The sequence below is a fragment of the Mytilus californianus genome, unplaced genomic scaffold, assembly GCF_021869535.1.
Source record: "Mytilus californianus isolate M0D057914Y unplaced genomic scaffold, xbMytCali1.0.p SCAF_14, whole genome shotgun sequence".
Classification (NCBI taxonomy): domain Eukaryota; kingdom Metazoa; phylum Mollusca; class Bivalvia; order Mytilida; family Mytilidae; genus Mytilus; species Mytilus californianus.
The window spans coordinates 12,576,426-12,598,758 of record NW_026262626.1 but is presented as its reverse complement, the minus strand read 5'-3'; the positions used below and the strand labels follow the sequence as shown (position 1 = coordinate 12,598,758).

General features: G+C 31.9%; 2 protein-coding genes across 3 annotated transcripts; one reads left to right on the top strand and one right to left on the bottom strand.

Moving 5' to 3' along the window:
* Positions 1–223: 223 nt before the first annotated feature.
* Positions 224–5,569, bottom strand: LOC127724213 (gamma-soluble NSF attachment protein-like). The gene is made up of 2 exons (XM_052231110.1): positions 5,364–5,569; positions 224–1,217 (listed from the first exon to the last, which is right to left on the bottom strand). The coding sequence occupies exon 2, from the start codon at positions 1,208–1,210 to the stop codon at positions 266–268; it is 945 nt and encodes a 314-aa protein (XP_052087070.1). The 5' UTR covers positions 1,211–1,217; positions 5,364–5,569; the 3' UTR covers positions 224–265.
* A 6-nt stretch (positions 5,570–5,575) lies between these two features.
* On the top strand, positions 5,576–20,605 carry LOC127724214 (transmembrane protein 50B-like). Of its 2 annotated transcripts, XM_052231111.1 has the most exons (7): positions 5,576–5,962; positions 9,288–9,400; positions 9,978–10,045; positions 10,548–10,646; positions 11,596–11,637; positions 13,996–14,053; positions 18,221–20,605. In XM_052231111.1, exons 1-7 carry the CDS (start codon positions 5,867–5,869, stop codon positions 18,264–18,266), a joined length of 522 nt encoding a protein of 173 aa, XP_052087071.1. In that variant the 5' UTR covers positions 5,576–5,866; the 3' UTR covers positions 18,267–20,605. The 2 variants fall into 2 exon arrangements, with proteins under 2 accessions (XP_052087071.1, XP_052087072.1); XM_052231112.1 differs by lacking the exon at positions 11,596–11,637 and having other exon boundaries at positions 5,581–5,962.
* The last annotated feature ends 1,728 nt before the right edge of the window (positions 20,606–22,333 follow it).

The following is a 22,333-nucleotide window of genomic DNA, read 5'->3' as shown; positions in this document are numbered from 1 at the left end:
AAACAAACATACACATGTATATATGACTATCCTATTACATTTTGCATAAGTACAAATATCTACAGATATACCATTTTCTTATAAGATAATATATTAAAATTAAAAATTAAAATCAACCAATGTGAATAAATAGAAAATAACAAAGAAAGTTACCATTAAAAAAAACATAATAATCACAGTATAAATTAATTTTCAAATTTGTATTGGAAACGCATTGCACATTGATAATTGTGATACATTTGTAATTAATCATTTTAAGACTTTATCACGTTAGTCCTCCATCAAAATCCTCATCATCATCTATTTGAACCCTTGACTTTCCTTCAGTCTCTGAGACTGGTTTACCACCACCTGTCTTCTTTCCTATGCCCCCAGGTATAACCATAGACTTGGCTAATTTTGCAAAAGCATTATCCATAAATTTGATGTAAGGTCTGGTTAAAACCTCTACAGCACTTTCCTCATCCCCATCATTATAAGCAGACAATAGTTCATCAATAATCCCAGCTTCCTCTGAAGCTCCAAGTGTACCATGGCTCATTGACTGTTGGAAGAATTTCCCTGCTTCAACTGGATCCCCATTATACAAATAAACTAGAACTACACCAACCATACATCTGTTAATCTTTGGAAAGTTCTCACTCTGAGCATGGAAGTCAATTTCTTTCTTCAAAGCCTCCAACGCTTCGTCATACCTTTGTTCCTTTATTAATAATAATGCTGATTTCCCAATGAATTCAGCACATCTTCTTGGGTTATCTTCAAGCTCGGAAATTTCACAAGCATTTCTGTACAATTCTGCCGCTTTAACCGGATGAGAAAGTTCTACAGATTTCGCTGCTTTCTCTAAAGTTAATGCCGCTGTATCAGGAGTGCCATTCTCTTGGAACAATCTAGCTGCCTTGGTTAGCATATTGACACAATCTTCAATCTCCTTGTTCTCTTTAGCAATGAGTCCTGCTTGTTCATATGATTTTCCCGCATGAAATGGTGAATTCATTTTGCACTGTACTTCTGCTGTTTTAATGTATGCTTGTTTAGCCTCTGTTAACATCTTGGCATTTCTATAACAAGTAGCTGCTTGAGTATACTCGGAAGCGGCTCCGTCCAAATCTGGAGTCCATTTCATAAATGATGTCTTCAAACATTTTTCTGCCTTGCTTATATGTTCTCTTGCTTCTTTTTGTCGTCTTTGTTGTGCATCGGTCATTTTTTACCTATGAATAAATTAAGATTAATAAAAATAATATAAGCAATAAATAAATATGTACTAAAAAAGTAAAATCACAAAAATACTGAACTCTGAGGAAAATTAAAAAAGGAAAGTCCCCAATCAAATGGCAAAATAAAAAAAAACAAACACATCAAACGAACGGATAACAACTGTCATATTCCTGACTTGGTACAGTAAAATAGAGAATGGAAATGGGGAATGTGTCAAAGAGACAACAACCCGACCAAAGAGTAAAAAACAGCTGAAGGCCACCAATGGGTCTTCAACACGAGAAAATCCTGCACCCGGAGGTGGACTTCAGCTGGCCCCTAAACAAAAATGTGTACTAGTTCAGTGAAAATGGACGTCATATTAAACTCCTAAATATATAAATGAACTAAAATTAAAAAAACATACAAGACTAACAAAGGCCAGAGGCTCCTGACTTGGGACCGGCACAAAAATGCGGCGGGGTTAAAAATGGTTAGTGAGATTTCAACCTTCCTGGGCCCCCCTATACCTCAAGCAAATGTAGATTAAACAAACACACATTATACATTGTAGTAAGCTATAAAAGGTCCAGAAATGACAAAATGTCAAACAATCTAAACAACAAAGCCAACTTAAGCCTGATTTATGTCAATAAAAAATAAATAACAATACATCATTTGTCATGTTCATGAAAAATAATATGAGAAACAACAACCAATCACAGGCACCTGAATTGGGACAGGCACATACATAACATGCATGATGTGGCGGGTTTAACATGTTAGTGATCTGTATACAAGAGAAATTTTTAAAAATAATTTCTTTATATATATTTGTAAGATTAGGGAGCTACCATTTGATTTTTATGGGGGGCTAGGATGAAAAATGTTGTCCTGCATTTTTTTTTTAGTTGTAATCTCTGTCCTGCCTTTTTATTTTTCACTCTATTCAGTCCTGCCTTTTTTTTATTAGTTTATCCTGCCTTTTTTTACATAAATTGTCATCCTGCCTTTTTTTTTTACTCAAAACTCCTGTCCTGCCTTTTTTCAAATTTCATCCTAGCCCCCCCCCCCCCCCCCCCCCCATCAAATGGTAGCTCCCTTAATTCATTCCATATATAGAGCTCAAAGGACATTGTTTATAAGCACCTGGGATATTATATATGTAACACTCCCAAATGTGTACGATTCCCCCAAACGTGTCTATTTTGCCCAAACGTGTCTGATTTCACATCCCCCAAGTGTGTCCGATAATTGTTATTTGCCAAAACGTGTCTACTTTAAAACGCCTGACGTCTCAAAACTTTTAGCCCTATTATGTCCTCAGTGTCGTCAATAACATTTACACCCAATTTTTGGTGGGGTTCGTGTTGCTTAGTCTTTAGTTTTCTATGTTGTGTCATCTGTACTATTATTTGTCTGTTTGTCTTTTTATTTTTGGCCATGGCGTTGTCAGTTTGTTTTCGATCTATGAGTTTGACCGTCCCTCTTGTATCTTTCGTCCCTCTTTTGCAGCAATTCAATTTTACTATTGAAGATGTTAGGATCCTAAAAAAAGATTAAAGCTGCATTCAAAGGACATAAATGCTGAAGTTTTTTTAGCACAATTACCGGAAATTAAAAAAGGAACAGAGTCGAAAGAAGAACATCCAAAATTTATTAGCACTTATTTGTTCAACGCTGGTTGTTCATACTTAGCATAATTGCAAGTTTGATTTGCAACATATAAATTAACTCTTTACTGTTGATTGCTTAATGTCCAATGACAAATATTTCATGCATATTTAGAACGAACATAAACAAATTGCAATTTATTAGTTTTGTACAGTTAAATTCATCATTTACCATGTTTACTAGGTGAATTCTTTTGTACCAATATACTCCAGTGATGTCTAACAACATGAATATTAATGATGTTTGAGAATATTACACTGATTTTTTTTTATCAGCTCTTCAAAGTATGTACTGGTATTAAGTTTTTGGTTTCGAGCATCACTAACATCATGAACATGACTAATTATAATAATAAAAGAAACATAAACAAGAGGAATAAATTTGCATGTATCATTAGCATCCCTGATACCAACCTTATAATTCATAACCGTTATTACCTAAAGGTATCGTTAAAATACGGTAAAAACTGTATTCCTAAATTCCAATATTAAATGTAAGTAATTTTGAATGTGCATCATCCATTTTAACTGTCACATTAAGTTAAATCAATTGTGAAAGAGGTAATAATCGACTAGGAAAAAGTAAAAGGTTAACTTATTGTTGCTTGTGGCAATTATTTCATGCATATCTAAGATAATAAATTGATTGATTGATGATTGCTAAACATCCAGTGGCAAATATTTCATGCATATACAAGACTAGAACATATTAACAATAAATAGGAAGAAATTGGAAGAAGACCTTATTAACCATATTTCTGTTCTCCAGTCACACTTGGAGGTAGGATAATAGATGAAAGAGTAAATTAAAAGGAGAATACATCAATAGAAGAACAATAACAAAATTATATATTTAATATTGGTGGACATTTTATTGTTGTACTTGAACATGTTGAAGGCCAAAAATTAACTTAATTAAATTGAGCGTTTAGGTTTTATATGGACACGTTTGGGCGTTCTTAAAAAAATGGACATGTTTGGGCTTCTTAAAAATGACACGTTTTGGCGCCCTTTAGCACCTAAACATGTTTTGCAGTTCAGTGACCTCACATGGACACTTTTGGGGGAATCGGACACGTTTGGGGGGATGGACACGTTTCTGAGTGTTACATATATATTCATGATATTGATTATGTTGTTAGTATTTTTTCTATTCCCAATATGAACTTGGGAAAAAAAGTCTGAAAGATACCTACGAAATATATATAAATCATTATTATTATTTATATTATTATTAGGAAGATTTAAATGAATAGGCTATACATGTGCTATATTGGTTTACTTTTAAAAATTTTGACTTGGATGGAGAGTTGTCTCATTGGCACTCATACCACATCTTCTTATAACTACATATATAATGTACAATCAAATAACAATGTATACTCAAGACACTGCCTGAGAGTGGGAATTTATTTGCATCCTATAAAAATCATAAAGCAATTACCCCAAAACTCAAACCCAGCTTTCCCTTTGTGATATGGAACCTTGTAGTACAATTTCATAAAGATCCATACACTTACACACAAGTTATTGTCCTGAAACTAGAAAAATGCTTGTTTTTTGCTCCTTTTTTGCCCCTAATTCATAAAATTTTGAAGCAATTACCCCAAAAATCAATCCCAGCCTTCCATTTGTGATATGGTACCTTCCAGTACAATTTCAGAGAGATCCATACACTTGAACACAAGTTATTGTCTGGAAACTAGAAAAATGCTTATTTTTGGCCCCTTTTTCCTAAACCTTTTGGGCAATTACCCCCAAACTCAATTCCAGCTTTCCTTTTGTGATATGAAACCTTGTAGTACAATTTCAGAAAGATCCATACACTTACTCACAAGTTTTTGTCATGAACTTACAAACTAGAAAAATGCTTGTTTTTTGTCCCTTTTTTGGCCCCTAATTCCTAAAATTTTGAGGCAATTACCCCCAAAATCAATCCCAGTATTCCTTTTGTGATATGGAACCTTGTGGTACAATGTCAGCGAGATCCATACACTAACACACAAGTTATGTCTGGAAGTTACAAAAATGCTTATTTTTGGCCCCTTTTTGGCCCCTAATTCCTTTACTGTTGGTACCATAACCCCCAAAATCAATCCCAGTATTCCTTTTGTGATATGGAACCTTATGGTAAAATTTCATAGAGATCTATTCACTTAAACTAAAGTGAGAGTGCGAAAACCAGTGTGTCTTTGGACAACGACAACGCCAACGTCATACCAATATACGACCGCAAAAAAGTATAAATAAGAATCAATCAAATCAAAAATACAAAATTTAACTTTTGTACATCTACCATTTTTGTCTACTCTAGTGGATGCTACATGTAGTCCTTAAAAATTTTCCAACTGAACAGGATTTTTTTTTACTCTGAGTTATTTTTATAAATGTACAGCCGTTGTTGTCCAATTATTTTCACAAACCTTTAAATTAATAAATATTGAGTTGCCAGTTGGAGAATTATGGATCAATATAAAATTTATATACCTAAAAGTTTGACCTGAGCTGGTCTCTATGTTGGTTTCCTTCGTTGATATCCGGAGAATATAAACAATGGCAAGTAAATAACTATTAAGTGTGGTCTTCATCAACTGGAATCGCCTTGTATTTAACACAACACTCGATCAAAGTCTTGTACTTCTTGTTGTTCGTATCTCCCCATAGGACGTTGAACAGTTACTTCCCTTTGGTCACTCTTCTGTCTTTTAGTCTACATTTGACATTTCCGGGAGCTTTGCGCAAAATTCTAAAAGAAATATAGAGGAAATTTTACAGTATTTCAAAACAATAAGATTGAATTCCACAGATCTCCTCGTTTATAAATACTTATGAACTAGTACTTTCATTGTTGGCAGCTTTGAGTCATAATCATTTGCCGAATTTGTCATCGAACAACCACGTATTTATAAACACATCAGTCACCGGTCAGAAAATCTTCTTTTAGTTTCACTTCCTGGGTGCTGTTCGATTCATTATTTAGCCGTTCAGTCATGTCTGGATTTTTGGATAACTGCAACCCAAGATGTGAATGTATAGAATTAGGAGAAATGAGAAATTTAGTAGTCTCAATTGTATCAGGATGCTTGGTAAATGTATTCTCCATTAAATTTGTATGATATAAACAATAAGATTAAGATTAGAGATAACCCTAGTCCAATTAATTATGAGGTCTTGAAAGGTTATTTTATTTTTTTTGCTGTGACGCCTTCCTACATGTCATAGCAAAAAATTGAAATATCCTTTCAAGACGTCATAATCATATAAACATATTTACACTTTTGGTATTTAGCTTAGTTTTGTCTCCTAATGACCTTAGATCTATCTCATAAAAACCTTCTGACGTCAAGCAACAATCAATTTTATAAACTATGAAGTCAAATTTTTTAAATTGTGATGTCAAATTTTATGGAAACTTGTGATTTTAAGTCATGTAAGTAATGGTAGACAAATTTGCATATAAGTGTAAATACTTCTATTATTTTTATTTGAATTAAGATCTAGATAAGTCATGCAAGTCAATTTTGCTTATTAAGAAATGCACATAGACGATTTTTGAATTTGTGCACATTCCTGTAAATATATATATTTCATAGGCGCAATGTTTATGTTATTGGACATCAAAATACTGTCCTATGAAATATTGTTTCCCCAAGACAATATTTCATGACTTTGTATGATGAAATTTTGTCCCTATCTTCATGTATGAAATAATGTCCAGAGAAGGACAAATTTCCATATGAAATTTTGTCCAAATATATATACCGACAATATTTCATAAATGAATAGTATGAAAGTTTGTCTTGTTAAAGGGAGGTTATCCAAGGTTATATATTGAGACAAATATTTCATAGACAATGTAGATGGATTGTCATGAAATTTTGTCTCACAAAAGGGAGGTTATAAATGTTTATTTTGGATAATGATATCAAGACAAGTGTTTTATTTGATTGATAATAATTTACAAACAAACCTGCATAATCTTGATAATCAATTTCTGCAACAATATACGGTTTATATACACATAATTTTCATGAAAAATATTTTTAAAATTTCAGAAACGCTTACAATTTTATGGCAGAGAATTCCTCAGGGAAGATATAATTAGATTAGGAAATATTTTTATGGACAGTATTTCACAGTAAAATATTGTCATGGACAGTATTTCATAGTGAAATATTGTCCAGAAGGAGGTGACAAAATTTCATGGACAAGGACACTATTTCATGATGAAATATTGTCCTGGACAGTATTTCATTATGAAACAATGTCTGACAGACAATTTTTCATGGGGGGCATTATTTTATGTTACATTATTACGTCACAGTAAGAACCTATTGTTCGATGACACCGTTAACAACAATTGACCTCGGGTCATTCATAAAAAAGAACTCGAGATTGTTGTATTCAACAGGTTGGGGACTAACCGCCAAATAGGGAACTATTCCCCAAATGAGTAACAATCCCTCATTTAAGTAATCATTTGATTGTATTAAAAATTAAAAAAAATCTTAACTGGGTCAGAGTCTTTTTACCTAAAATGGAATATATTCATATAAAATGAAGCGAAATTTCCAAAAGCCCTATCATGATTTACTGAGAAGTTACAAGCCTATGAAAACTTCAAAAAATTGACAATTTTCAAGGCTAATAACTTTTTAGAAACCCAAAATAAAAATATAGTTCTTTGGAAGAAATTAAAAATTCATTTTCTATAAAATTGTGCTGTTTTAAGTAAAAAGACCTAGTTAAGAATATTTTGTTTTTCAGCACTATCAAATGATTACTCAAATGAGGGACTGCTAATCTTTTGGGGAATAATTCCCCATTTGCCGTGGTTGTCCCCAACCTAGCTGTTCAATGTATTATGTTCTGAAGTGTATATGGTAGCCTACATCATGTACATCATGTACATAGAATTTTCTGTTTAAAAATTTTTACAGATAGAATTTATTTATTTATTTTATAAGTTTGTTTTTACACTGAGTAAAATAGAGATGACAGTCCTGACAGTATTGTATTTAAAGCTTTGCTTTTATAACTTTTAAAAAAAATTAGAATAAAGATGGCTGTATTGTATTTTAAGATTTACCTACATCATGTACATGTATGTAAAACTTGGTTTTCACTGTTGCAAATTGCATTAACATGTTTACTCAATTTGTGACAGTAAAACCTTCATTTTTGCATAGGCCAAGCTTATACATGTTAGAAAACTACAATAAAGATTTGGTAAAACAGGTAATGGGAGCAAATGAATTGACCATGATAGCAAATGGTCAGCCGTCAGGTTGTTTTATTTACAATGTTATGCATTATTATATATATAAAACACCTGACCAGTTGCTATCATGGTCAATTCATTGACTCCCATTACCTGTAGTTTAGCTTGTTGATATTTTTTAGCATTAGATGTACAAAATGTAATGGACAAATTTTAAATTAAATGATCAAAGCTTAGAAATTAATTGTGAGAGTTTGTATTCTATATACATGATATAGATAAAGATACATTTTATTTCAAACAAGAATATCGGTTTATGGAAAAAAAAAAAAAATAATAATCAAGATTATTGTTATCATTATTAATTAACATTTGTAATTATTATGTATTGATTGGAATAAATTACCTCTGCACCTGAATGCATGTGTCTTAAGCTTAATCAAAATAAATGGATAATTCTCATCAAGCATGTCAAGTATTGAAAATTATGCAATGATTGATTAAAAAATTGGGGGTTTTATTTTGTAGCTATTTTATTTCATCATTCATGGTTTTGACAAGTTCTGCAAACAAGCTTTAAACTTTGTTTTTTTTTAAATGAAATTTGTAATTGGTTGAACTGTAAAATGTTTGATTCATGCATACATGTATATATACTTGTAAAATCCACGAATATATAATACCCAAAACATGCAACAAAAAGGCCAACATACATTTTTGACATACTAAATAATATTATAAATTTGTTCTACAGTAAATGCAGTAATATGACATGTAGATAAAATAATCTTAGTACTTACCATGCTTACCATAAACTTAAACATATATTAATGTCGCTAACAGTTTGACCATGCCAGAAGTGAATCACCCCTGACCCTGAAACACACACAGGACAGGGTCATTTTTACTCAACGTGCTCAAAGGGCACTAACTCTTTAAGTAAAAAAATCTACTTTCTTTTTGTAATAAAATGATTACTTTTGGACTCAGCTCATGAATAGAATCCTGAAATCTTGATAGTGCAACTGTCTCATTTTATTTGAAAACTTTAATACTAGGCTAGATTAGGCCCTGCAAAAAATGGTTTGCTTCAAACAAAGTTGTATCAAAACACTAAAACTTAAAACAATACTTAGGATGTTTATCTCTTTGGGCTCTTTGTTGTGTCAATAGTTCAAATTTAATTTCAGTTTTTTACTGGATGGTGGATAGTTATAGATGCTGCAGCAATTTACCCAGATGAAGCACAATTGCAGAAAGCCTTTCACACATGTGGTGCTGTAGGGACTATAGCATTTTTCATGTAAGTTTCAAAATATGTAAAAGGGACATTCAAACTCATAAGTCGAAAATAATCATGATAAACTGACATGAAAAAATAAAAAAAACGACCAAAAGACAAACAACAGTTTACAAAACACAACATAGAAAACTATAAAGACTGCAGCAACTCGAACCCTACTGAAAACTTTCATTTCAAAAATCATATAAACTTTATATCTGTTCAAGTCATGCAAGTGCATAATATGAATTCAATGAACTGGTCATTTACTGGTCCTTCACCTAATTTGATTATCTGACTACAGATCAGTGCTTGCAGTTGTAAATTTTGTGCCCCACTCCCATTGCTGTACATGTATGTTTGACAGATTTAAAACTCTCTTGGATTAACCTTATTTGTATTATGTGGTTAAATTTTTTTGGAATTTCATGGGTTTAGGCCTAGGCATCTTCCATAGCCAAGAGTAACAATCCTTTCAGCAACGACCCGGTCAGATCGCTACCCTTGGCTAGCAAAGATGAGGTTTATAGGTAAACCACAAATTTAAGTGTTCAATGGAAATAAAAATTTGTCAAACAAATTATTTTTCTTCTTTCAGGATAAATTCAGTATCAAACGGACAAATTAGAGGAGATGCCTACAGTACTGGATGTATGGGACAGACTGGTAAATATTTTTCATATGGTTACCCTTGGCAGTGTTATTATGAGCATTACATCCATGGGTTGATTTGTCAGCTTGGAATATCAAGCTACCATGTAACAATTTCTTTCAACGAACAAAAAACCCCAGGCAATTTTGAATAAAATAAGATGTGAGCCTTTTTGTGAGGTATATGTAAATGAGACAGCAACCCAATTCCATAAAAAAAAATGACATAGAGATAAAGGTTTACCTTTCATATGTATTTCCTTGTAAATGTTTTGTGTAATTTGCAATAATTTCATGAATTTACTATAAATTTGAATAGATAACTGTCTAAAATGGAATAACCCTTGACTCACTGTATATTTAATACTTTTAAAATACACAACAATGGCTATATATCACCTCCAGTCACCACTGAGAAATCAACTTGTTTCACAGTGAATAAAAAGTGATTTTTTATTGAATCTCTAGGTGGACAAAAGGTAAATATAGATTGATCCAATTTTCCTTGATTTTACAGGAGCTAGAGTTTGGCTGTTTATTGGGTTCTTGCTTGGATTTGGAGCACTGATTGGTGCTTCCTGGATCCTGTTCGGATTTTATGTGGTTAATAACAAAGGTATTTATTCACAAATAATTAAAAATATGACATTATTGAAAATTATGTACAATAAATATTGCAAGCTTCGTGTTTACAAGTAGCTTGGGTGACAGAAAAAGCAGTATGTTGTTCTTTTTAGCTCACCTGGCCAATAGGGTTTGAAAGAACAAGGCAAAATGTTTAAAAACTTTAGGGGATTTAAAATAAAGCTATCTTTCAACTTATTTTTAACTTTTGAATGTGATTGAACGGACCTTTTTGGTCAGACCATTTCCCCTAAAACAGATGTTATTCTTTTTGAATTTTTGTCTGTACACTTAAGTGGGTTGAAACAAAATGCTGAAAGTAAAATATGATTTGGTTTGAAAATAGTATTAGATGAAAATTTTTCAATTTTTCAATTGTCAGAACAATGTTGGTTTGTACTTTTGTAAGACTCATTGGTGAGAAAATGATGCAACCTTAAAGTTTAAAGTCCAAAAGATAACCCTTGAGGTGTATGCTGGCACATTTTTATACTTATTGTATTTATGATGAATGAATGATAACACCATACTCCTTCTTTTCTTCTTGTATTTTACTTAAATATTTTAATTAGTTATTCTAAAATATGAGTATGACAACAAAATGAAAAAAAACATGAAGAAACTTTTGTTTATTGAATAAAAATAAACATGGATTTCCATATAAATTTGCATTTGTTAAGATTTTATTAAAAAGTCAACATCCTGTATCATGATAGAAATGGGTTTTGACATGAAAGTAAATTCTTCTGTTCATTGTTTTATCCTAGTAATGATCCGGACCTTTAATAATGATGGATGTTCATCAACTTTAGGTAGTTGACAAAAAATGTACAATGTACCATGATTCCTACGTAAAAGCTATAAGTAATAAGTACTATTAGCATGATTAAAAAGCGTTTTCTTCAATCCTATGTTCACTTTAGTTTTTGATTTTTAATAAGATATGAATAGGAATAGTACTATCACAACTGCACCTGATGACTGTAAGTATATACAAAGCTACTATTATCTATTGGCTGAAGCAAACTATAACAAACTTTTTTAGCACATATTTTATTGCTTCATTCCATGTATACAAATGAATAAAATATTTCAACCATATCTATATCCATTCTTTATTTAAATACCTGAAAGAGGTCAGTGATTTTTAAGTGACAAGATTCTGTCTAGTAACAATTCAACTTAGTCTGTCTGTCTTTCTGACCTTAGAAACGACCTTGCAGCCACTTCCTGTTTGCCAATAGTTTGAAATTTTACAACAATGATTGTACAAGGAAACTTTTCTCCAAACTTGTCCTGGCTTCTTTGGTAGAGAATGATTTAAATTTGGTCTGCAGCTTGGTAATGTTGAGTTGATGTGTGTAATCAATTTTTACATCAGCCATACAGCCAATTCATGTGAGGCGATTGTTTGAAATTATACTTATTGTAAAAGGAAATTTTCGTCAAACTTTTGTTTGGCCTACATTGAAGGAAATGATTTTATTTTTGGTATGTAGCTTGATAATGTGGAGTTGAAGTGTGTAAGGAATTTTTACATCTGCCATGCAGCCACTTCCTGTTTTCCGATAGTTTGAGATTTTACAACAATCATTGTACATGGAAAATTTTCTTCAAGACTTTTATTGGCTTCTTTGAAGCGGATTGATTTAAGTTTAGTCTGCAGCTTGATAATGTTGAGTTGTAGTGTAAAAGCAATTATTAGATCTGCCTTGACATGCATGAATCCATTTCCTGTTTGCCGATGGTTTAAAATTTAACAACACTCATTGTACAAGGTAAATTTTTGTCAAACTTTTCTTGGCCTTAATGATTTTAGGGAAAGATCAGTTATGCTTCAGTATGCATGTTACCTCAATTAATAGACTATTTTCATAATAACAACTTTTGACTCCTGATTTTATAATTTTTCGACAGGTTACCTACTCTGTGGTAGGACATCCTGGTACCTGGTTAAAAAAGTAGGAGCAACCAAAAGAAGTAAAATAAAACATATAATCGATTGTAAGCTTGATTTTACTGCTTTAAGTTGCTCTTACTTGACAGAGTACCAGGATGTTCTGCTACAGAGAAGGTAACCTGTCGAAAAAAACTCCGTAGTCAAAAGTCGGTGATATAAAAATAGTGTATTGCATTCAGTGATGCATGTCCAGGCATGGTATTGGTCTTGTGGTTTGTTTATTTTTATCTCGGTACAGAAAAAGAAGATGTATTTATTTTCCATTTAATGGACTCACAAAGAGCATAATATTACATGTAATACACTATTTTAGATAACAAAAAAAAAACAATAATCAAGTATACATACAAAGAAAAAACTGTTTTAACATTATAAACATAACATATATATATAGTGTCTAAAAATAGCAACAATCAACATTCAATCTATCTTGGTGTGGATCAGTTATATATACAAAATGTATATACATGTATATATATATATATAATTTTGTAAGTATAATGTGTTTAAATACACAAAGGAAGGCCTGAATTAAACCCTTAAAATTGGACTTTTTAGTTTCCTATTTAGATATTTATATTTGTATAAAGTTTTAATAAAATAAAATAAATATACGACTTTTAAAGATAAATAAGACATTTTTTTCTGTCTGGCTTGTTTTAGACAATATTGATAGGCTCATAATTATGATACATGTATTTAGTTTGCTAGTTTTTTAGCCATATTTCCTGCTAAAATCCATATTTAAGTCTATTTCCTTCTGGAGTTCGTTGGTTACATTCACCCGTCAAAGATAATAAATTTTGTTATAAAAGATAAATATCGGTGAGATACTCATTATATCAAGAAATAATGTTGGTCCATGCACGGGGCCAATGTTTTATAAAGCAAATTGTGTCAAATTTAGCAAAAAAATAAATCAAAATCAGGAATTTCATCATAAGAGTGCACAATTATGAATAATGATATCATAATTTTATCAACACTGATATAATTCATCAGATCTTGTAGATTCTGTATTTGTGAAATATTTTTACATATTATTTTACAAAATATTGATGAAAATTGATGCATATTTTATTGAATTTTATGTTGTTGAGGGCTGATGTGGGTACATTCACGAACCTACTACTTTTTAAGGCAATGAATGATATTAATTTGCTTTGTAGATGATACTAATTATAAGTTAAGATCTAACTTTTTAAAACTTCATTTCAACATTTTAAATTTTGTAACTTAACTTTTTAGTTTATTTCATTTTGGGGAGTTGCCTAAGTTGGTAATCACATTCATTTCTAAATCACTTTGTAAATTGATAATTTACAATAAAAAATTTTCAAAACATCAATTTTATATCAATGAACACATTGTTTAATTTCAGATAAACCAGAGTGGGCAGGTGTAGCAATATTTCTACAGAATGCATTGATATTCTTCAGGTAAGAAAAAGAATTGAAAAAAAACTTGTTTTCGAATTGTATCCAAAGCTATGGCTTGGAAAAAGTCAAAACTTGGTATGATCTTTTTTTACCAGGTGCGTGATTCAGGCTTTTGGGAACCTCTTGTCTTGTATATAAAGGGCAGACAGCAAAATAATTCATTTGCATGTATCAGTATTTGTGCCAGATAATTCCAAATAATTATAACTTGGAACCAGTCTCCTTACATTTGTTGCAACTTCATTACATTTATAATGAAAAGCAAAACAACAACACAATTTAACTCTGACAAAACACCTAGAAGCACATGTTTTAAACTTGCTGCTTTCAACAATTGACAAATAATGTGGATGTAGCAATTATTGTTATTTTTTGTAGGCCTTCAGCAATGAGCAATAAGCTATTAAGTGCAATGACATGGCAAATATAAATCAATTCAAATGAGAAAACCAACATCCAGATTTTTGACATAAAAATAAATAAAAAGCAAATACTTGTATGACAAACAGCAACCAAAGACAACAACTAAATTGCAGGCTCCTACCTTGGGACTGGCACTAACAGAATGTTACTGAGTTAAACATGTTTGTGTGCGCTCAACCCTCCCCTTACCTAGGACATACAATATATGTACATTGTTGGAAAATGTCAAATTTATTTGTACGAGCTTTAGAAACAGGACAAAATGTGGAGCTCGCCAACTACAAATACATTTTATTTTTTCCGACAATATACATATATTGTTTTTACGCCCCACCTAAGATAGTAGAGAGGCCTTATGTTTTTTGGTCTGTGCGTTCGTTCGTCCATCCGTCCGTCTGTCTGTCTCGCTTCAGGTTAAAGTTTTTGGTCAAGGTAGTTTTTGATGAAGTTGAAGTCAAATCAACTTGTAACTTAGTACACATGTTCCCTATGATATGATCTTTCTAATTTTAATGCCAAATTAGAGTTTTGACCCCAGATTCACGGTCCACTGAACATAGAAAATGTAAGGGCGAGTGGGGCATCCGTGTACTATGGACACATTCTTGTTATCCTGTAATTTACACCTGGCACTTTAAGGTTAAGTTATTAAAATCCAAATAGCTGTCTCTAATTTTTCAAAGAAATCCAGAAAGATTAGATGCGGACCACAACAAGGACCCCAAAATGAACTGTTACACAAATATAAATACTCACACTACCGTTTGCTCAACATGGGAGTGGAGTAACAGGAGATTTCATTTTTACAAGTACAAATAAAGCAAAAATTTATTTGTGTACCTGTTATTTGAACAATAGTTGGCTCATTGCAGGATAAAATGGTGTAACAGGTCACTATAAGAACAAATCATCAGATCAGTATCAAGCATAAAAAACAACAAACAAAAATTTTTGGTTAGGGGCCAGTCGAAGCCTGCTTCAGGTTGCTGGATTTTCTCACAGTGTTGAAGACCCATTGGTGACCTTGGGCTGTTTTCTGCTCTTTGGTGGGGTTGTTGTCTCTTTGACACATTCCCTGTTTCCATTCTCAATTTTATGACTTATTTATGAAATACTACCCAACTGTTAAGATATTTAATTATATATTGTAAATTCAGAAACTATTTGCTGCATTTATTATTGCGATTTTTAAAGAATGGACAAAACTGCAAGTTTAATTATTGTGATTTCGGGAAAATCTACATACTGATAATATGTATCAGTTATCAGAATGCAAGTTTCTATCATTGGGATATATACTCACCAAGTCTCTTTATTCGCATTAATAGGAACCTTGCAATAGTTTCTGACTTTACAGTACAGCTTATCAACTTAAGAATGCTAAGGGAAATAATTCAAACTTGCTTACATGCCAATTAAAATCATTGAATTAATCTTTTTGACATGTTAATTCACTCGGTAGACACTTTAAAAATTTGTTTTGTTCAAAGATTCATGTAAGGTAATTTATTAATTGGGTACATATTCATTATTGAAATTTCTAATTGTGAAAAGTTCCGTAATATGCAATTTGAAATTGTGAATTATTTCCCTTTGGTCACAACTGTAGCTTTTTTAGCTCACCTGACCTGAAAGGTCAAGTGAGCTTTTCTCATCACTTTGCGTCCGTCGTCCGTCGTCCGGCGTCCGTCGTCCGTCGTCCGTAAACTTTTACAAAAATCTTCTCCTCTGAAACTACTGGGCCAAATTTAACCAAACTTGGCCACAATCATCATTGGGGTATCTAGTTTTAAAAATGTGTGGCGTGACCCGGTCAACCAACCAAGATGGCCGCCACGGCTAAAAATAGAACATAGGGGTAAAATGCAGTTTTTAGCTTATAACTCAAAAACCAAAGCATTAAGAGCAAATCTGACATGGGGTAAAATTGTTCATCAGGTCAAGATCTATCTGCCCTGAAATTTTCAGATGAATCGGACAACCCGTTATTGGGTTGCTGCCCCTGAATTGGTAATTTTAAGGAAATTTTGCTGTTTTTGGTTATTATCTTGAATATTATTATAGATAGAGATAAACTGTAAACAGCAATAATGTTCAGCAAAGTAAGATTTACAAATAAGTCAATATAACCGAAATGGTCAGTTGACCCCTTTAGGAGTAATTGCCCTTTATAGTCAATTTTTAACCATTTTTCGTAAATCTTAGTAATCTTTTACAAAAATCTTCTCCTCTGAAACAACTGGGCCAAATTAAACCAAACTTGGCCACAATCATCATTGGGGTATCTAGTTTAAAAAATGTGTGGCGTGACCCGGCCAACCAACCAAGATGGCCGCCACAGCTAAAAATAAAACATAGGGGTAAAATTCAGTTTTTGGCTTATAACTCAAAAACCAAAGCATTTAGAGCAAATCTGACATGAAGTAAAATTGTTTATCAGGTCAAGATCTATCTGCCCTGAAATTTTCAGATGAATCGAACAACCTGTTGTTGGGTTGCTGCCCCTGAATTGGTAATTTTAAGGAAATTTTGCTGTTTTTGGTTATTATCTTGAATATTATTATAGATAGAGATAAACTGTAAACAGCAATAATGTTCAGCAAAGTAAGATTAACAAATAAGTCAACATGACTGAAATGGTCAGTTGACCCCTTTAGGAGTTATTGCCCTTTATAGTCAATTTTTAACAATTTTTCGTAAATCTTAGTAATCTTTTACAAAAATCTTCTCCTCTGAAACTCGGTGGCCAAATTAAACCAAACTTGGCCACAATCATCATTTGGTTATCTAGTTTTAAAAATGTGTGGCGTGACCTGGTCAACCAACCAAGATGGCCACCACGGCTAAAAATAGAACATAGGGGTAAAATTCAGTTTTTGGCTTTTAACTCAAAAACCAAAGCATTTAAAGCAAATCTGACATGAAGTAAAATTGTTTATCAGGTCAAGATCTATCTGCCCTGAAATTTTCAGATGAATCGGACAACCCGTTGTTGGGTTGCTGCCCCTGAATTGGTAATTTTAAGTTGATTTTGCTGTTTTTGGTTATTATCTTGAATATTATTATAGATAGAGATAAACTGTAAAAAACAATAAATGTCGGCAAAGTAAGATCTACAAATAAGTCAACATGACCGAAATTGTCAGTTGACCCCTTTAGGAGTTATTGCCCTTTATAGTCAATTTTTAACCATTTTTTCGTAAATCTTAGTAATCTTTTACAAAAATCTTCTCCTCTGAAACTACTGGGCCAAGTTAGTTATAGATAGAGATAATTGTAAGCAGGAAAAATGTTCAGTAAATTAAGATGTACAAACACATCACCATCACCAAAACACAATTTTGTCATGAATCCATCTGCGTCCTTTGTTTAATATTCACATAGACCAAGGTGAGCGACACAGGCTCTTTAGAGCCTCTAGTTTACAAAAATTAGACTTCAGAGAGTTGACATTTTTTACTGAAGCCTGCCACAATCTCTATATCAGCAACTGTTTGAAAATTTAAACTTTAGTTAATAAGTCTACTTTATACTATAAATAGGAGGTCACATTCATGTACATTATGCCAGTTAAAGATTGATACCTTGTATATATACCTTGTGTATTGCTGAAGACTGTATGTCACCCTTTAGATTTTGTTCTTACTGTGTTGTTTAGTTGCTGTCTCATTGATGTATTCTCCACTTCTCTCTCATAAGTACTTGTTAAAGTATATTTTAACATATATCTTTATAAATTTTCAGTTCCCTGCTGTTCAAGTTTGGACGGACAGAAGATCTGTGGGGATAGAGGAAGAATATTTTATATTACTGTGACCCATTATAATGAATAGTGGCTTATTTTATGTCAAAAAGCTATCAATGGAATCATTTGAGAAATATCATTTCTCATGATTAAAAAAACAGTGAATGTCAGATCAGTTTCATTTTTCTGTTGATCTTACTGTTGCATGTCAATGTCATTGTATACAGTTTTTTTTTTTGTGTCTTGAATATTTTTTAAGCTTTGTACAAAATGATGTTTATAGCTTTTTGTGACAGTTTGTATGATGTACCAGGGATGGAACTAATTAGTTTTAACTGCAATTGCTAACATGCTGTGGTATCCCGTGAAATTGCATTACGTTTCTCAAGACAGCTCATGTCTACCATAGTTTGTTCAAAAGCAACAGTAGCTAGATTGGGCTGTATTGATAAACACATTTTTAGTAGCCTGGGCCAACTTTTAGAGCCATTTGCTACTTAGTCATAGTATCCATCCCTGATATACAAAAACTAAAAGCCAATTGTGTCATGTTATAATGTTTTACATATAGTATTCAATTTTGTTTAAAGAGCTATTACTGTCTAGATTTAAAATGCAAAATTGCAAATGGAGGATTTGTTTTTTACTAAATTGGATAGAGATATTTACATTTTTAGGTATTTAGCTGAATTGTCTGTGAATAACCCTAGATTTTGCTATGAATAACCTTCTGATGTAGAATTTCCATGGTAGTGTATGTCTTTCCTTGACTTATTGTTTTAGTTGCCCTTTGGTATGCTGAGAAATGCAGATTTGTAGCTCACAGAAACAAAAAGGAAACAAGATAAAATCACTTTTTGATTATGAAGTCAAATTCTTTAAATGGTGGTGCAAAATTTTGTGGGAACTTGTGTGATATTAAGAAATGGCAGACAAATTTGTATACAAGTGTAAATATGCCTTCTGAGAAATGAGTAAATAAAATTTAGTCTGGCAACTTATGACAGTATTTGTAAGATTCAGTTGCCCAGATATAATTTATGATGTGACCAACATCTAATAAAAAAATTCAATCAAACTGATGCTATAGCCCACCTTGAAATTGCAGAGAGTTCAGAGTTGTTTTGCTCTATGTTGAAGGCTTCACTGTAACTTTGACATGGAGAACAGCAATGAAAGTGTTTTTTCTTTGCTTTTGGACTTTTCTTGTGTCTAGTGATTTTATGTCGTGAATTGATACACCATATCCTTTTGTTTCAATTTCAATGTTACTGATAATGATTTACATTGAAATATACTAATTGTAATATAAACATTGAAACTTACTCAAATGGGAGGACAACAGCAGTAAATAATAATATGCAACAATTCTTTGATTGTTTGCACATTACTATTTTGATGAACAAGAATGAAGCCGCATAGTAACTTGTTAAATCATCAATTTTTTACTTATGTTTGCATGGTAATATATTAATTGGATAGAAATTATAGCAAATGAAATAGCTCATGAATTTGATGTAAATATGACTAAAATTGTATTTATTCCATGACTGTTCAAACTTATTTTCATGTAAATATTTAATTTTATTAACTAGATTTTATGTAAAAAAAGTATATGTTGTTCAAACCTTTTGAGTGCTAATGTATTTTTCAAAACCTAAAATGTCGCTTTATTGTTACTTTTACTCTCTTATCTGATATTACTCATTCATACAATTTATTATTGCTTAATAAGTGTTAATTTGTGTATTTTTACATTTTTTCAATCAGTGCAAAAAATGCAGTCCATAGATTATTCAAAACACTTTTATCATCAGATCATTTTTTAGGTAAATGATAAAATGATTGGCAGAGAATATGGGTTGCTTCACAGATACAACATATTGTGCAGGTTGCTTATAATTTGAAAGGTCACTTTTGATTTTAATAAGATAAACCAACCAACTAATTAGAAATAACATCTAAGTTTGACTTTCACTATCCCACCAGCTCAAATTCACCTTTACATTTCAATGACCCTAAGTTATGAATATTCATTACATAAAGTTTTCTACAATCAGAAACCAGCATGAAATGCATTCCGAAATTGATATAAAATTAATTCATCGGGTTGTTTCCATTTTAAAAATGTTATTTAAAAAAATGGAAGCTTAAATATGATTGGTTTAAAACTGTTATTCCTTTGGGTCATTGAAATGTGACCCAATATGCAATTTTGTGAAATATTGATGACAGTAGAGTAGTGAGTGGCAAACTGAGATGTTATTTTGATCAGATTATTAAATAGATCAATTATACTTCTTATCATTGAAAACTCATGTTTTCATTGATTTTTTTTTATTAAATGTTTGAATATCCATAGAAAATAAATAGTTAACGTTGAACTTGTTTATATTTATAAGCTATATTCAGTTAGTCCCACTGCCCCAACAAGTCCTAAAAAAGGCTTTCAGACGTTAGAGTATTCTAGGACTATATTAAGTGTAAGGTAAAATAGCTGTCTGTTTATGGTCTCCTTTAAACCTATTCTGATGTTTATGGTCTCCTTAAAACCTATTCTGATTTGTTGTGCTTAACATACCTACCCTTTTGGTTTTATGTCACTTGGCATAATAGTTGTCAAGGCAAGATTTATTAAGGTTTTGTTACTTGCATCTTCATTGGAAAACAATTGATAATGTTTGTGATAAGGTTACACAGGCAAGACACATCTTTGTAAATAGTTTATTAGTCCCCTATCAACGAAGTCGAAGGGGACTTTTAGGTTTGCACTCTGTCCGTTTGTCTGTGTGTCTGTGTGTACATCCGTCAGTCTGGCAAATCAGTTTTCCACACTTTTTTTCTCCGTGCTTGAAGATATTGATTTGATATTAGGTATATAGTTTTATCATGACAAGTTACAGTTCAAGTTCGAATATTGTTTCGGTCTGATGATTTTGTGCAGAGTTATGGTCCTTGGACTTGGAAAATTCACTCAAATAATCAGTTTTCCTCAGTTTTTTTCGTCATGCTTGAAGATATTGTTTTGATAATTTTTATATAGTTTTATCATGACAAGTTACAGATCAAGTTCGAATTTTGTTCTGGTCTGATTATTTTGTGCAGAGTTATGGTCCTTGGACTTCGAAAATTCACTTAAATAATCAGATTTCCACACTTTTTTTCATCATGCTTGAAGATATTGATTTGATATTGGTATATAGTTTTAGATATTGACTTGATATTTGTTATATAGTTTACACCATGACAAGTTATAGATCAAGTTAGCATTTTGTTCCAATACAATGATTTTTTAACCGGTAGCGGAATATGTATTGCTATGCAATACTCTCAGAATGCTTGTTATTGATACATTAATATGTGACAAATCTTTTAGATTCTGATATTTTTTTCATCCAGAGGGGAAAAAAACAGCCCCATAGATTCCATTCTACCTACTTTATTTATTACAAGCAAGAAAATCTACGATTTAGTTACTTTTTGTTTCTACTTATAAAAAGAAGTTGACTCATTGCCCAAGTATACTGTACATTTGAAGTGATTTCATTGAAGTGGTGCTCTTTGAAAGCATATTTACTGGGGCAGCTTGAAAGGAATTATAGGTCCAACAAGACTAGTAAGCCAAACCTATACCGTATAGTCAGCTATATAGGTCCTGATATGACAAAATGTGAAACAATTCAAAGGTAATAGGAAATGGCCTGATTTATACCAAAACAAACGAAAAGCAGACATAGCAGACAGTAACCACTGAATTACAGAATATCACATAAAGAATGCGGCGGGGTTCAACATGTTTGTGAGCGCTCGGCTCTCCCATTAACGGTGACAGTGATGTAACAGCACAGCATAAGAACAAACTGTAAAAATCAGTTGGAAATGGCTTGAATCTTCAGATCGACAAGAAGCGCAAATAAACCAACTAACATAAAACATACAGGGAATTAAGAATAGAGGAGCAGCACGTAAAAACTACTGTTTTTGTAAGGTCGACGTATGGATCAGAGCAAAAAATCAAAATATCAAAGAAATTTAAATTTCCTTTAAAAATGAACAACGGAATTAAAGAAAGAAAAAATGGTCCACGTCTGCAATATGATAATTTATAAGAA

Bases quoted from the DNA above. Each gene is read 5' to 3' on its own strand.
- LOC127724213 (XM_052231110.1), bottom strand. From the start codon at position 1,210: ATGACCGATGCACAACAAAGACGACAAAAAGAAGCAAGAGAACATATA.
- LOC127724214 (XM_052231111.1), top strand. From the start codon at position 5,867: ATGTCTGGATTTTTGGATAACTGCAACCCAAGATGTGAATGTATAGAA. The intron at 5,963-9,287 runs GTAAATGTATTC...ATTTAATTTCAG, and splicing joins CAATTGTATCAGGATGCTTG to TTTTTTACTGGATGGTGGAT. The intron at 10,647-11,595 runs GTATTTATTCAC...ATTTTTAATAAG, and splicing joins TTATGTGGTTAATAACAAAG to ATATGAATAGGAATAGTACT.